The sequence below is a fragment of the Neolamprologus brichardi genome, chromosome 15 (genome assembly GCF_056152115.1).
Source record: "Neolamprologus brichardi isolate AB-2024 chromosome 15, ASM5615211v1, whole genome shotgun sequence".
In the NCBI taxonomy this organism is placed as follows: domain Eukaryota; kingdom Metazoa; phylum Chordata; class Actinopteri; order Cichliformes; family Cichlidae; genus Neolamprologus; species Neolamprologus brichardi.
Genome location: NC_142118.1, coordinates 36,024,030 through 36,036,676, shown reverse-complemented (window position 1 = coordinate 36,036,676; position 12,647 = coordinate 36,024,030). Strand labels below are relative to the sequence as shown.

The window sequence follows — 12,647 nt, the reverse complement described above, 5'->3', positions numbered from 1 at the left end:
ATTTTAATTAAGTTTAAAACTTTTTTATTTAATGTAAAATTATATTTTGTTTTAATTTACTTTCAAATTCTTCAGTTGCTGAAGGGGCTGCATAGTTTTCATAAACTGCATAGTTCAGAATAGCTATAATTGTACCAGATGGTTGATTCAGTTAAGTTGGACTAGACTGTAATACAAACCGTTCAGTTTGTCAACAATAAAACTGAAATGAGAGAAAGACTGAGTGTGAGACTTTGATATTAGATAAAATGAATATTGATAAAGTTTACCTTTATGTACAGAATCTGAATATCGCAAAATATTTTAAAAAATTGCAATAATATCGTATCGAGGGATGTATGGTGATTCCCACCTCTATCAAACACCAGCTTTATTGATATATCTCGAGGTGTTAAATCTCATCGTTAAGAGTGCAGAGGAGGTCCTCAAATAATGGAGGGAAAGAGCTAAAGGAGGCATGTTAAATTTTCATTATCTAGAAAACTATCTGAGCTCAGTCCTTGGAAATCATTTAGGCCGAATATCTCATCTTATGGCTCTAAGAACTGTGGACTATAATGAGTTAACACAGGAATAATTGGATGTATTTGTCTGATCTCTGACAGCAGATTAGGAGGCCTGAAGAAACCAAAAGTGTACAGTCAGGGGACTGAGAGTTAATTTAATACTTCTCATATATAAAAGGAACATAATAATTCTGTACAGCAGAATGGTTTTACAGATAATGAAGCATGAAAACACATTTTCATCTGGTTTCTGTTAATATTACATGTAACATTTGGGATTTTGATGAGTCATTTTCCCAACTTGAATCTTCCTATTTGAATTTTTCCAGGCAAATCTGGTCACGTGGGAGGCAGTTGATGAACTGAGAGTGAACGACCCAGAACAGAAAGCTCATTTCATTTGAGAGAACGAGTAAACTTACTGATTTTAGGATCTCCGACCTTCTCTTGGACTGTAGCACGTTTATCTGAAAGTTCATAAAAACCAAAACAGTGAGAAGTAGGGATTATTATGAGAAAATATCTGGGACAATGCGGTATCTGACAGAAAAATGCAGAGAGAGAGTAAAAAGTGGAGTGGAGATGGGGGGGGAAAGACTTAAAGAGCGTGAGACAGAACAGAAAATGAGATGAGCTGGTGGAGATGAAACATAAAGAAGTGCCTGAGAAAAATCAAAGAAAGCTGACAGGCGTGAAATGACTACTGAGGCTGGATAAAATCGCGCCATCTCCCTAAGCATTAATAGGCAGCGTTTCATTATACCAGCACCAGGGGGAGCCCTCTACCTCATGTTTAGTGGGTTGAAGCCTGTCTCACTTTTCATCTTCGCCTCATCGCCTCCTGTCTCTCCTTCTGTGTGTGAATGTTTGTGAAGAAGGCTCTGCCATTTGTCCAGACTAATTACCGCCGTCCTCATCTGGCCTCGGATTTTCTCAGAGCTTAATGCTGCAGAGGGATGTGTTGTGGTGGATTGTAAAAACAGATGCTGATACTTGGCTGTTTCATGTTACTGTCAGCGAGTCTGCTGTGTGACAGCAGAGTCACTGGCTGGGTGTGGTAACACATTTAGCTAGTGGGGAAGGAAGGCCAGCTTCAGAAGTAATCCCACACTTCGCTTCATACTTCTGAATTAACCTAAGTCCAGCGGCCCCTTTTTGTTTGTGTAGTGAAGCAGGGTGACCATGCTTCAATACCCCGGAGAATAAAAGTAAAGGAAATGTCTTTTATGGTCAGCAGTAATTTCATGGCTGCAGGTTTCAAGGCAATTTTCTCAAGCAACTCTAACCACACTTGTGTTTATACACAGATGTTAACTCCCATCCTGGGGAGGAAGCTTATTTTTTTCCATCTCCCAACCACAACAGTTGACGCATCGCGACTTTTACAAGCCCCCCTCCTTCTCGATTACAGTCAATTAGTAGCTTTGACCAAAGCAGCACCTCTAAACGATGGTTATTTAACTCTCAGTGTGTAATATAGTGTCAACACTACAGCCGCAAGCAAACTATCAGAGCAGTTATTTGGAAATTGGTTGGTAAAGCTGCAGCAATTGCAAACTGCAAAAATGTAACATTTCAATTTGTCACGTTTGGTTTGTCAAGTTTTTACACGCAAACAACTTTCGCTTATCTCTAATAGTGGTGAAAACAATAGAAGTGGTAACATACGGGGGTGGGGGGTGGGTTTCTGAGCGAGATGCTTTTCCATTTTTCCAGACTAGCAGCACACTTCACCATCAGTGAGCCAGGAAATCCCTGAAGTTGAATATTTTATGCTGCAGCTCTACGTGGCACAACATAGTAAAAGAGACATGCTTCACTCTTAAAACGCCGTGAATGCGAGTCTGGCTTACAACCTCACTCGTATATTTTCCTCTCCCTCTACCATCTTGCATGTCACTATAAACTGCGTACTGTATAATCAAGCACAAATGCCACAAAGATGAAAAAAATGAACTAAAAAGCACAAAAATAAAAATAAAATACAGTTAAAGTCTGTCTCAAATGTTTCCTGCAAGCACCGCTGCAGAAGTTAGTTTTTAAAGTGCTGACAGCACTGCCCAAATGTGAAACTTTAATGGAGACCCATTTAAAAATCAGCTGAGCTAGCTGCTAGCTTATAGATTTCCTATAAGCACACTAAAAAGCGAGATAAAAACCAGACTCATTTCTCACAGCCAGGACTCTTTTTTTATGAGATGGTGATTATAGAGTGGGCCACTGGAGCAGACTGCCAAACCTATATTAAAACCTCCAGTTTGGTTTCAATTCACCATCTCATTTGCTCAAGGAGTGAAGGGTGCCCATGCAGCATTGTCTGTTCTTTTGGGAGGGAGATTCAATAACAGGGCCGCCAGCTGCCTTATCAGAAACCACAAAGCATTCATCAGCACTGCCGTGGCTGAGAGCAGAGCTGATGCATTCGACGGCACAAAAGCACCGAGTAAGGTCACAGCAGAAAATATCTAAGTGGCTTTGACAGAGAAAATGAGAAAGAAAACGAGCAAAAGGAGACGAACAACATTCATTCAAAAACTGATTTTGGAAACTGAATAACTTTTCCGACTAACCAGGTTATTAAACCTCTTTCTTACTTTTTTTGTTCACTTTGGATGAACAGAATCAAACACAGCATTCCTGTGCAAAAATAAATGCTGAATAATAAGTTCTCATCCAAATTCTGAACATGACAGCGTGCACCTCAGCTTTTTTGAGATCCATACTTAAAAGCTGAATGTCAGCAATCTGTTGCTATATATAAATATAGTCTGACTGAAAACTGCCTCAGTTTCAAGTCAAAATCTCCCTAAAATAGCACCGCATTTCTTTTTTTAGATCATCCTAAGTGTAAGCATAAAACCCTGCTACTGCTATTTAAAATGCGCAGTAGGCCACATGTCAGTGCAGCAAGACAAACTTGCATCCCTTGCTGTCATTCAACATCCAGCGGGCCGTACCTGTAAGACGTAGTCGAGGACAATGTGCCGGAAGCACTTGCGCGTGGCAGTGAGGATGTTGGTGGCCTCCTCCACCTCGTGCTGCTTGTTACGGGGAGCTTGGGCATTCTTGATCAGCGCCGTCTCCTTTTCCTCGCTCACTTTGTCAAATTGCTTCTTGGCTTCTTTGAACTTACGCAGGTCACTTCAAAGGAAGAGAGGTTCATTAGTATAAACATGACAGCAGATCCTGGGTTTTTGTGCGTCTCTCAGGGTACTCCGGCTTCCTGCCACAGTCCAAAGTGATGCAAAGCTTTGGGTAAACTGGTGAATCTAAAGTGACCATAGAAGTGAATGTGAGGTTATAGCCTGCACGGACGGACAATAACCTATAGCCTTATGACAAAGCCACTTTCAGTTGTGTCCAATTAATCTTATAAAAAGGATGTGGGCTTTTCAGCAGTTTGAGCAATCGTATATGATCATTTATACTAATCGTGATGCGTTTTACAACAACCACAAACTTTGGTGGCCGAGTAGGGCTGAACTGTACGAGCATAAAGCCAAAGGAGCTCAACATTTAGTGTCAGAACTCAAGAGACACGACAGCTAATGTCACATTTTAGACTATAAACACGTGAAAGACGAAAGCTTGCACTGAAAGACTGAATTCTTACCCTAATTTAGGACAAACTTTAATGAGTTTCCACAAAGAGTGGAACTTCAATAATCTAAGACGTTAAAGTTTAAAGGGAAAGGTCCATAGTTACAGGAATCTCTGAATATGAATGAGCACGAGAATGGTCCGGCAACAGGAACGTGTCAATCTAAAAACAAAGGCAAACTCCTTGACCTGCTTCTTGTTAAAGCCCTCGAACCACATGCCCCACACTTATCATTTGCAGCCATTTTCCTGAGTGAGATTAAGTCACATTTGAGCGCCACAAGATACTGAGTAAAGTATAAGTGCTGCTGATGTGGGTGTTTAGTCCTGATGTGCCAGAGGCAAAAACTGCTAATCCTTATAATGAAATAAACCAGAGAAGCAACTCCTTCCTGTAATTATACAAGCTGCCCAAATTTCTGAGCTAAATTAGGAGAACTGAGGAGGATGTTATGAAGCCTACATAGAAATAAAAATATTCTCTTATGCAATTTAATGACAATGCTGTCTGCATCATCCTGTAGTGTATTTACTCCTGAATATTTTGTGTTTGAAGCTGTGAAAGGTAAGTTAATGAGTTTTTACTGTGGTTAATTAATACTCACTCTTTGACAAAGGTTTGAAGCTGCGTCTTGATCGATCTCTGGGCCTGATCGAATAATATCTGTGAAACAAAAACAGACAGAAAGACTAAGAAAGACTGAGTGACTGCTCCTTCCCATTTGAAGAAAAGGTTTCTCTCTAAACATGTTAAGGAACTTAAGGAAGAAACAAAAAGCTGACAATTTTATTCTCTTTCTAAGCCCCCGTGTGATTTCTAAGTTAGTTTTCAGCATCTGCTTAGGAGGACGTTTGTTAACATCACAGGGTGCAATTAAGCAGCTAAATTTACTCAAACGCGCTGACTTTGTAAACTCCCCTCATAAAGACACAAACACGAGAAATGACGTGATTCGTTTATTCTCGCTCATGAGTCATACCCTCATTAACCTGCATCCTTCCTTAAAAATGAGCTGAACCAAGCAAAAAAAAAAAAAAGAAAAGCCAGACGAATACTTTAAATAAGGCTTCGGCGCATATCTGTAGTCCAAAAAAAGACAATATGAGCAGTGTGGTGCGGAGAGGCCTTCACTGACAAACAGATTGAGCACTGTGAGGAGATCACGTGCTGTAAGATCGCTGAGCAGCAAAATCCTATCTGACAATCAGCTGATGTGACCGCAGTCTCCACCAATGAGTAACAGTCTCAGGCTGTTAGGGAACAAGGCAGCTAAGTTAATATCTCTACTAACTAGTACTAAACATCCTGGAATTGCAGTCTGACCTAAACATAGAACTAAAACTGTTCAGAAGCCAGTTTAACCAAACCTGAAAGGCAACAAACATCTCACTGAGGTGACAACATCTACATTATGTTGCCTCACCTAAAATGTAAAGCCTTTAGAAACTATGTAACCATGTTACTTCTATTCAACCGTAAATTTTGTATTTCAGCTAGCAGTAACGATCACAGTGCAACACTAATGAAATATCGCGATAAAATATGGGTATAACGCGCATGCGCAGTGCCTTTGTTTTTATACGCACATGGCGAAAAAGGGACGACGCAGAATGAGGAGAGCGAAAGCGGATCGTTGAATGAAACGGATGAACCAGAACTGGTTTGTAAAAATGCTGCAACTTCAGTGGTGTGGAACTGGTTTAGCTTTCGTCCGTCAGATACACAACAAAGCACTATTTTTGGTAGCGCATGCTAGCGGGCCGTCGTTATTACCGTGTTGTTTGGAAAATACGGCACACTTAAAATCAATCCTTTGATTTTTCGCAAAATCGACAGTGCCCCTTATAATCCCGTGTGCCTTATGTTTGAATTCTGGTTGTGTTTACTGACCTCGAAACGATTTTATGTATACGGCGCTCGAAAATCTGGCTAAGCTACGAACCCGCACCGCTTGATGGATTGTCGGAGCATTACGGCTACCGTAGGCAGGAGCCTCGCGGAGTGATACATACTGTGCTTCAACATGATATTACCGTATTGCATGTGTATAAGATTTTTTTTTAAGTTTTGTGGATATTATACATGGTTATGCTGAGGATATGTCGGCCAATTTCCACTGGAAATGCCTTTTGGTTAAACTGTCAGCAAGGAATTTGCATTTGCACTGCATTTTTATATAACTTTAATGCAAAAAACAGCTGCTTGTTTAAGTGAAAATACATTGATTTTTTTTTTTTTTGGCACTAATAAAGTTGTGGAGTTGTAAAGTATTTTGTCTAGTGTCAATTATATCGTCAGTTATATCATTATCGCAAATTCTGTGATAAATATTTTTGGTCATATCGCCCTGCTCTAGTGGAGATAATTCCTGACAAGGGGAATCTCTAAATTCACTGTAGAGAAAGAGGCTCTAGCTCAAGTCCTAATGAGAAGCCCAACAGAGGAAAGTTTCAAGCGCCACCTTAATGCCGACCAGAGACTGACAAGTAGGGAGTTTAATCAGATCTCTCCTACTGGGCTCCTTGAAGAGTGGGGAAAAGGCATCATGTTGGTTTATTTTAAATGATCTAGTATGCAACACATCTTTTATGGTCAACATTATACTAAAGCTCTTCACCTGTCTGCGGGGTGAACTAAACAAACAAACAATTTACACCAGTTATGGATGATTTATTCCAACAGATGGATTTCAACCCACACACACAACCAGATCTGATGACATCATGGACAGTTTTACTCCAGGAATTATTTTTATTTTGTAACAAAAGACAAGAAATCCCAAAGCGTTGATGACTAATGATGGCTGACAATGAATAAAAAAGGAGTTTATTGCAGCTGACCCGAGGAGCTTTTTTTAAAACCACTGTTTACAATAGGCATTGTTTCCTGTGTGTTTTTAGCAACACCCTGCTTCACATATTTTACAGCAATATGAAATCTTCCCCCAGGAAGATGCTTATTATAGCCACTTTCTTCACATTCAGCCACCATAGTTCAGTTCTGTGCTAAGCTTTTAAAACATGTTCACTGGACATTTTCTGCTTCTCTTTCTCAGCACAAGGATTTGTTTATTTATTTTAAACGATCTGGATTTTATAGTCACTTGGGGGAAAAACTCATGCATCCGGTTTTGGTCAGCGTACCGTGTGATAGTTGATCATCTCCTGCAGACTCTCGGCAAACTTTGTGAGACTGGACTGTGAAGAGAAGGAAGAGGACAGCAATGAAGGCAGGCAAAGAGACAAAGCAAGAATAAAACACAAAACAGCACAAGGTCAAATATAATTAAAACCAGTGGTTCAAAATGCCTGCTAAGCCACAGCTGCAGAGACAAAAGCTCCTCAGGTATGAGAGAAAGGAAACCCTGGTGTTTTTGAAGCAACAATAGCACTTTGGGAAAGAATTCTTTTGGCTAAGTTACACTTTTCAGATACACGCAGTGGCTCAGCTTCAAACCTAAAGGGAGAGGCGGTGAACAAAATACACAAAGGCAGACAGGAAGTGCTTGCCTCGGCATGCAAAATTTATAAGAGAGAACAAAACAAAACAGCTGACCTCTGCGAGACCCAGCGGACAGTGCGAGGTTCTGCTAGCCCTCAGTTTTCAAACTTGGATAAATATCACCATGGATGCAGAGTGAAACCCATTTAGAGTGATCAAACAAAGAGCTAAAGGCTCTCATGAAGTCAGTAATGCTTTTACACCATCTGTGATGTTTATTTTACTGAGATGTAGAGTTTTCAAAGTTTTACTGGATATTACAGGAGGACTGTCACAACACAAGCTGGAGAAGAAGCAAAAAAATACTTCAAAGCATTTTGTGCAGATAAGATCGAGCAAAATTATATTTTTGTTTACCTCAATGACCTCATCTTTGGTGGACTGCTGTGCAAGCTCCCGGATCCCATTAACAAACTGTTTGTTAGCTGCGTTGTAGGCTTTTCCAGCATCAATCATCCCGATGCACAATTTCACCAACTAGAAAGGAAAGCGGCAGACGTCAGTGTTCGAGGGGGTAACGGAGAAATGAAGAAATGCATTAACAATAGAAACACTTCAGTGAACACAAACTAGAATCAGTGCTAGAGATTTCCTCAGGGCATTGTCTCTTATCAATAACAGTGGAGCTCTGCTGCTGAAAATAGATTTGGGATTTTTTGTGGAAACTGGAAACGCAGAGAAAAGGACTAAAATATAAGATAGTCAGTGCTTACTCAGTTTATTGGTAATTAACAACAGCCACTTCTTTCCCTTCTGACTCATTGAGGGCAAAGATAATTCCAGGTTATGTAAACTCCCAACAAATTCTGGCCACTTTCCATCTACTCCCACTCAGCTGATGACACAGAGGCTGAATGTGCATCTGCAGCCAAAGCAGCTAAATGACACGCCAAGAAAATGCCAATTTTAAGCAGCTTCCTTCAACAATTAGTAAATGTTAATGAACACCTAAAAGCTGATCAAACACAGACTGACCCTGCTTCACGACTAATTATGAGGGAAATTTGAGTCGGAAAGAGAATAAGCAATGCTGTCACTCAAAATGAAGCATTTCGCTTAATATTTAACCTCCTAAGACCCGAACTCTTTCACAGCATGCATTTTTAATTTCTCTTTGATATTTGGGCTGATTGGGACACGATGAAAAAACAAAGAATTACCAGATTTTTTTTTTACCAGATTTTTGTTTCTAAGAAAAATCCTCATATGTGGCTCTCATATTTGTTTAAAATTTTGATAAAACAGTAGCAGTATAATGTCTTCGTAAGTGGATATCAGGCTCTTGTAGAGCAAAATTGAGTATTTTGGTCAAAATAACCCAAAATGTGACGTCCACATATGTGGACGCCCGGTCCTAGGAGGTTAAAAAATGCTCTTTTCCCCCAATCATATAACTGTCTCAGCAGTAGGGGTGGGGGAAAAAATCGATACTGTGTAGTATGGTGATATTTTGTTTGCTAATAATGTATCGATACAGGGACAGCAGAAATCGATATTTTCTTACAAAAAGGTTTTTGTGACTTCAGAGCATGTTGATCCTTTTTCTGAGCAAGAATCCTGACATTCCTTCACTGTCCAAATGTGTTTAACTTTTTTTTGGCAGCAATAAACATGACAGTTTACTTATTTTAATTTAAGACATGTTTTATTTTAATTAAGTTTAAAACTTTTTTATTTAATGAAAAATTATATTTTGTTTTAATTTACTTTCAAATTCTTCAGTTGCTGAAGGGGCTGCATAGTTTTCATAAACTGCAGAGTTCAGAATAGCTATAATTGTACCAGATGGTTGCGTTCAGTTAAGTTGGACTAGACTGTAATACAAACCGTTCAGTTTGTCAACAATAAAACTGAAATGAGAGAAAGACTGAGTGTGAGACTTTGATATTAGATAAAATGAATATTGCTAAAGTTTAGCTTTATGTACAGAATCTGAATATCGCAAAATATTTTTAAAAAATTGCAATAATATCGTATCGTGGGATGTATGGTGATTCCCACCTCTACTCAGCAGTGAGGATACAAAAGAAAAAGACAGGCTCAAAGTGGGAAAAAAAAGTGCTACGAAACATTAGAAGCACCTATCACAAGACAAGTGGGTCAACACGTTACTCTCACACACATTTACACACATTCCCAGCATGCCCACGTGTCATTTCCTTTATATTTGAACAAAACACTTATCTTTAAATATGATTACACTACAGCTGCCTCAGCCCTACTGTATGTTGTTAGGGTGTTTTCACACTTGTGGTGTTTAGTCTGTTTAAATCCATTGTGCAGATGTTCATTTGCGCAGATGTAAACGAGGTAGCCGCACACTGAGACCCTTTGGAGGAGGTGGTGTCACTCTGGTTTAAAACAAACTTTGAAGCAGTTCAGTAGTTCAAAGTTTGCATTTTTTATGCTCCATGTTCTCCAATAATCCAAGTTTTTAAAGTCACCAACTGATTGTTCTAGAGAAAACAAACTAGACGTGTAAGAAACACCCATAGATCTAGAGATGTATTAGCTTTTCTTCAAGAATGCTTCAGGCAGACATGCTTTTTCATTGTTCTCTTGGTTCATTTTCAGAACATAAAAAGAGACTTAACACTGATGAGGGAAGCAATAGTTTCACAGAAACAGAACCACAGCATTCAGAAGACACCAGTATGTGAAAGGTTTCTACTCCATTGTTTGGAAACAGGATGTATGAGAGCAGATGTAATGTGGACACTGTCTCTGTCGATTTACTTCTGATCCAACATGGCTGTGCACGTTATGGTCACACAGGTAAGCAAGCTTGAAGGAAAAGCTGAGCTCTGGTATCTGAAGACAACTTCACTCCACCCAAGTCAACACATATACACTCAGACACACACACACACTATCACAGCCATACTCACGCAAACACACCCTCTCTCTGGCAGATCCTTCCTCTCCACAGCAAGAGGGGAAGTGAGGCTGAGTCACGGAGGTGGAGTGAGGAGGAGGGTGTAAGAGTAACGCTGTAAGACTAAGTCGAGGAATAAAGAACTGGATTCTTCTACGGTCTCTGTGGGGCTCTGTGGCATCAAGACGGTACAACCGTTGATAAACATGACTCTGTTTGGTTGGTTTAATGTCAGTTACACAGGAAAAACCCAAAAGGCACAAACTGATTGTTGGGGGGAAAAAGAAAAATCTGCACGAAAGCTGGGAAAAGTACCAAAGGCACTCTTCAGGACTCAGGAGTATAAATAACACTCCCAAAATATCTCTGCACACAGAAAGTTATTCAGCCAATTTGTTTTTAATTTTAATAAGTAATCAAGTGTGAAACAATTCTGTAGCTTTAATATGGATTTCATCAAGTGCTTAACAGTCTGTACTAGGGTTGGGCAACATGTAAAAATTTTACGTTAACGCGTTAACACTGACAGCACAAAAATATATATATATAAAGTCGCCAATTTGGGATGAAAGAGGTAAATTTAAGGATGTAACCAAAGCGGTGTCCCGCTTGTGCAGACCTACAGTGCGAGCAAAGTACTCAAACACAGCTAACTTGCATGAGCATGCACGTGGCCACCATCCGGCTGAGTATGCTAGGCTATCACCAGCTTCTGCAGCTCCAGCAACAAGCATTTGGGCGCTCTCTGAGGAGGGTGCTGTTAAAACAGCGCTATAATTCTTTTTTCTTTCTGTTGACTGACTCTTTATTAGCAAACTTACTCATGGACAAATAATTAAATTGCCCTTTGTAAAAATGATGGCCAATGGGCTCAGCCTATCATCGTCCAACCCAAGTCTGTGCCACTAAATACGACTGTAAATACCATCCTACGAGTATTTCGTATTAAAAATAAGCAAAACATTAAAAAGCTTTGATAAAAGAATAAATGTGCAGAATGGTGAGTAAATGCTGAGCCAGGCGGTAGAGTGGGTCGTCTACCAATCAGCAGGCTATCCTCGGGCAAGATACTGAACGGAGTTGCAGCGATGCATGCATCAGTGTGAGTGTGTGAATAACCCTGATTTTGTTTGTGTAATACTTTGCATTACTTCATCCAGACCTATTACAAAAACTGGAAACTCTACTTAAAACATTAACCCCGTCTTTCACCATGAATTCATTTGGCCCCTCCATGAAATCCATTTTTCAAATCACTAATAACAGGCACACATCCCTTTTCGTGATTTTACAAATGTATGATTTTGATCAACAAAATGTCACAGCTACAATAAAAGACTTGGCATATAGATAGATATTTAATCTGGTCCAAGTAAACCATCACATTGCTGGAAGGGTAACGAGTGCGTTTGCTCGAAATGCCAAGGAATACAGCGAGGACAAGTCCGAGGACAAACCTGACCTGTTGCAGGATGGCTTATGTTGCTGCTGGCTCGCACGGTGGAGAAAACGAACAATTAAACAATGTTTTTCATGGGCGGTACTCACTTTGTCAAGCTTGGATTCCAACTCGCACACATCCCCCTCTACTTCCTCTATGGTGGCTCTGTGAGGACAGAAAATGCAAAGGTTTGAAGTGAAGCGCAACCATGACTCAATACTTCATTGACATTTGGATGCATGAAGTGTGAAACAGAGAAAGAAGGTGCACTCAGAGGCATTCTGCTGGAAAGCATGCATACCCTTCATCTTCATCCCATTATCACAGTTCTCCTTATAACCCTCCTGTGTCTGCAGAGCAGTTAGGTTAATCTCTGTTCCGCATTATGCCACTTATGTTGATCATAAGTAAAAAGGAAGCAATATACTGCATGCCAATATAAGCAACATAATTTAAAGCCACACAGCTTCATCTTTGTCACGTATGCAACTGAAACTGGGTCAAATATTTGCCTTTATTTCAACATCTTGATCATTTTCAGACAGAGAAGAAGAACTTAATTTAATTATAGCCGTTCGGTTCCCCCAACATTCCCGTATTCCACAATTATAGTTTCTGAAAGCTGCAGCTGCAGTAAATGACAATATCCTCCCGTTCGAGCACTGACAAGCACGTGAGACACACAGACAGACGTCTAGAAGCAGACAAACTGAGAGCTGCCAT

At 40.0% G+C, this 12,647-nt stretch overlaps 1 protein-coding gene across 2 annotated transcripts in view; it reads right to left on the bottom strand.

The window, feature by feature from the left end:
• The window catches only part of acap2b (ArfGAP with coiled-coil, ankyrin repeat and PH domains 2b), a 56,339-nt gene that overhangs the window by 26,980 nt on the left and 16,712 nt on the right, over positions 1 to 12,647 (bottom strand). For both annotated transcript variants that reach the window (XM_087852784.1, XM_087852783.1), the window contains exons 2-7: positions 12,032 to 12,089; positions 7,966 to 8,085; positions 7,251 to 7,304; positions 4,712 to 4,770; positions 3,464 to 3,647; positions 929 to 973 (exon numbers count right to left, since the gene is read on the bottom strand). In XM_087852784.1, the coding sequence (XP_087708910.1) occupies positions 929 to 973; positions 3,464 to 3,647; positions 4,712 to 4,770; positions 7,251 to 7,304; positions 7,966 to 8,085; positions 12,032 to 12,089 (520 nt within the window). The remainder of the gene's footprint in view (positions 1 to 928; positions 974 to 3,463; positions 3,648 to 4,711; positions 4,771 to 7,250; positions 7,305 to 7,965; positions 8,086 to 12,031; positions 12,090 to 12,647) is intronic.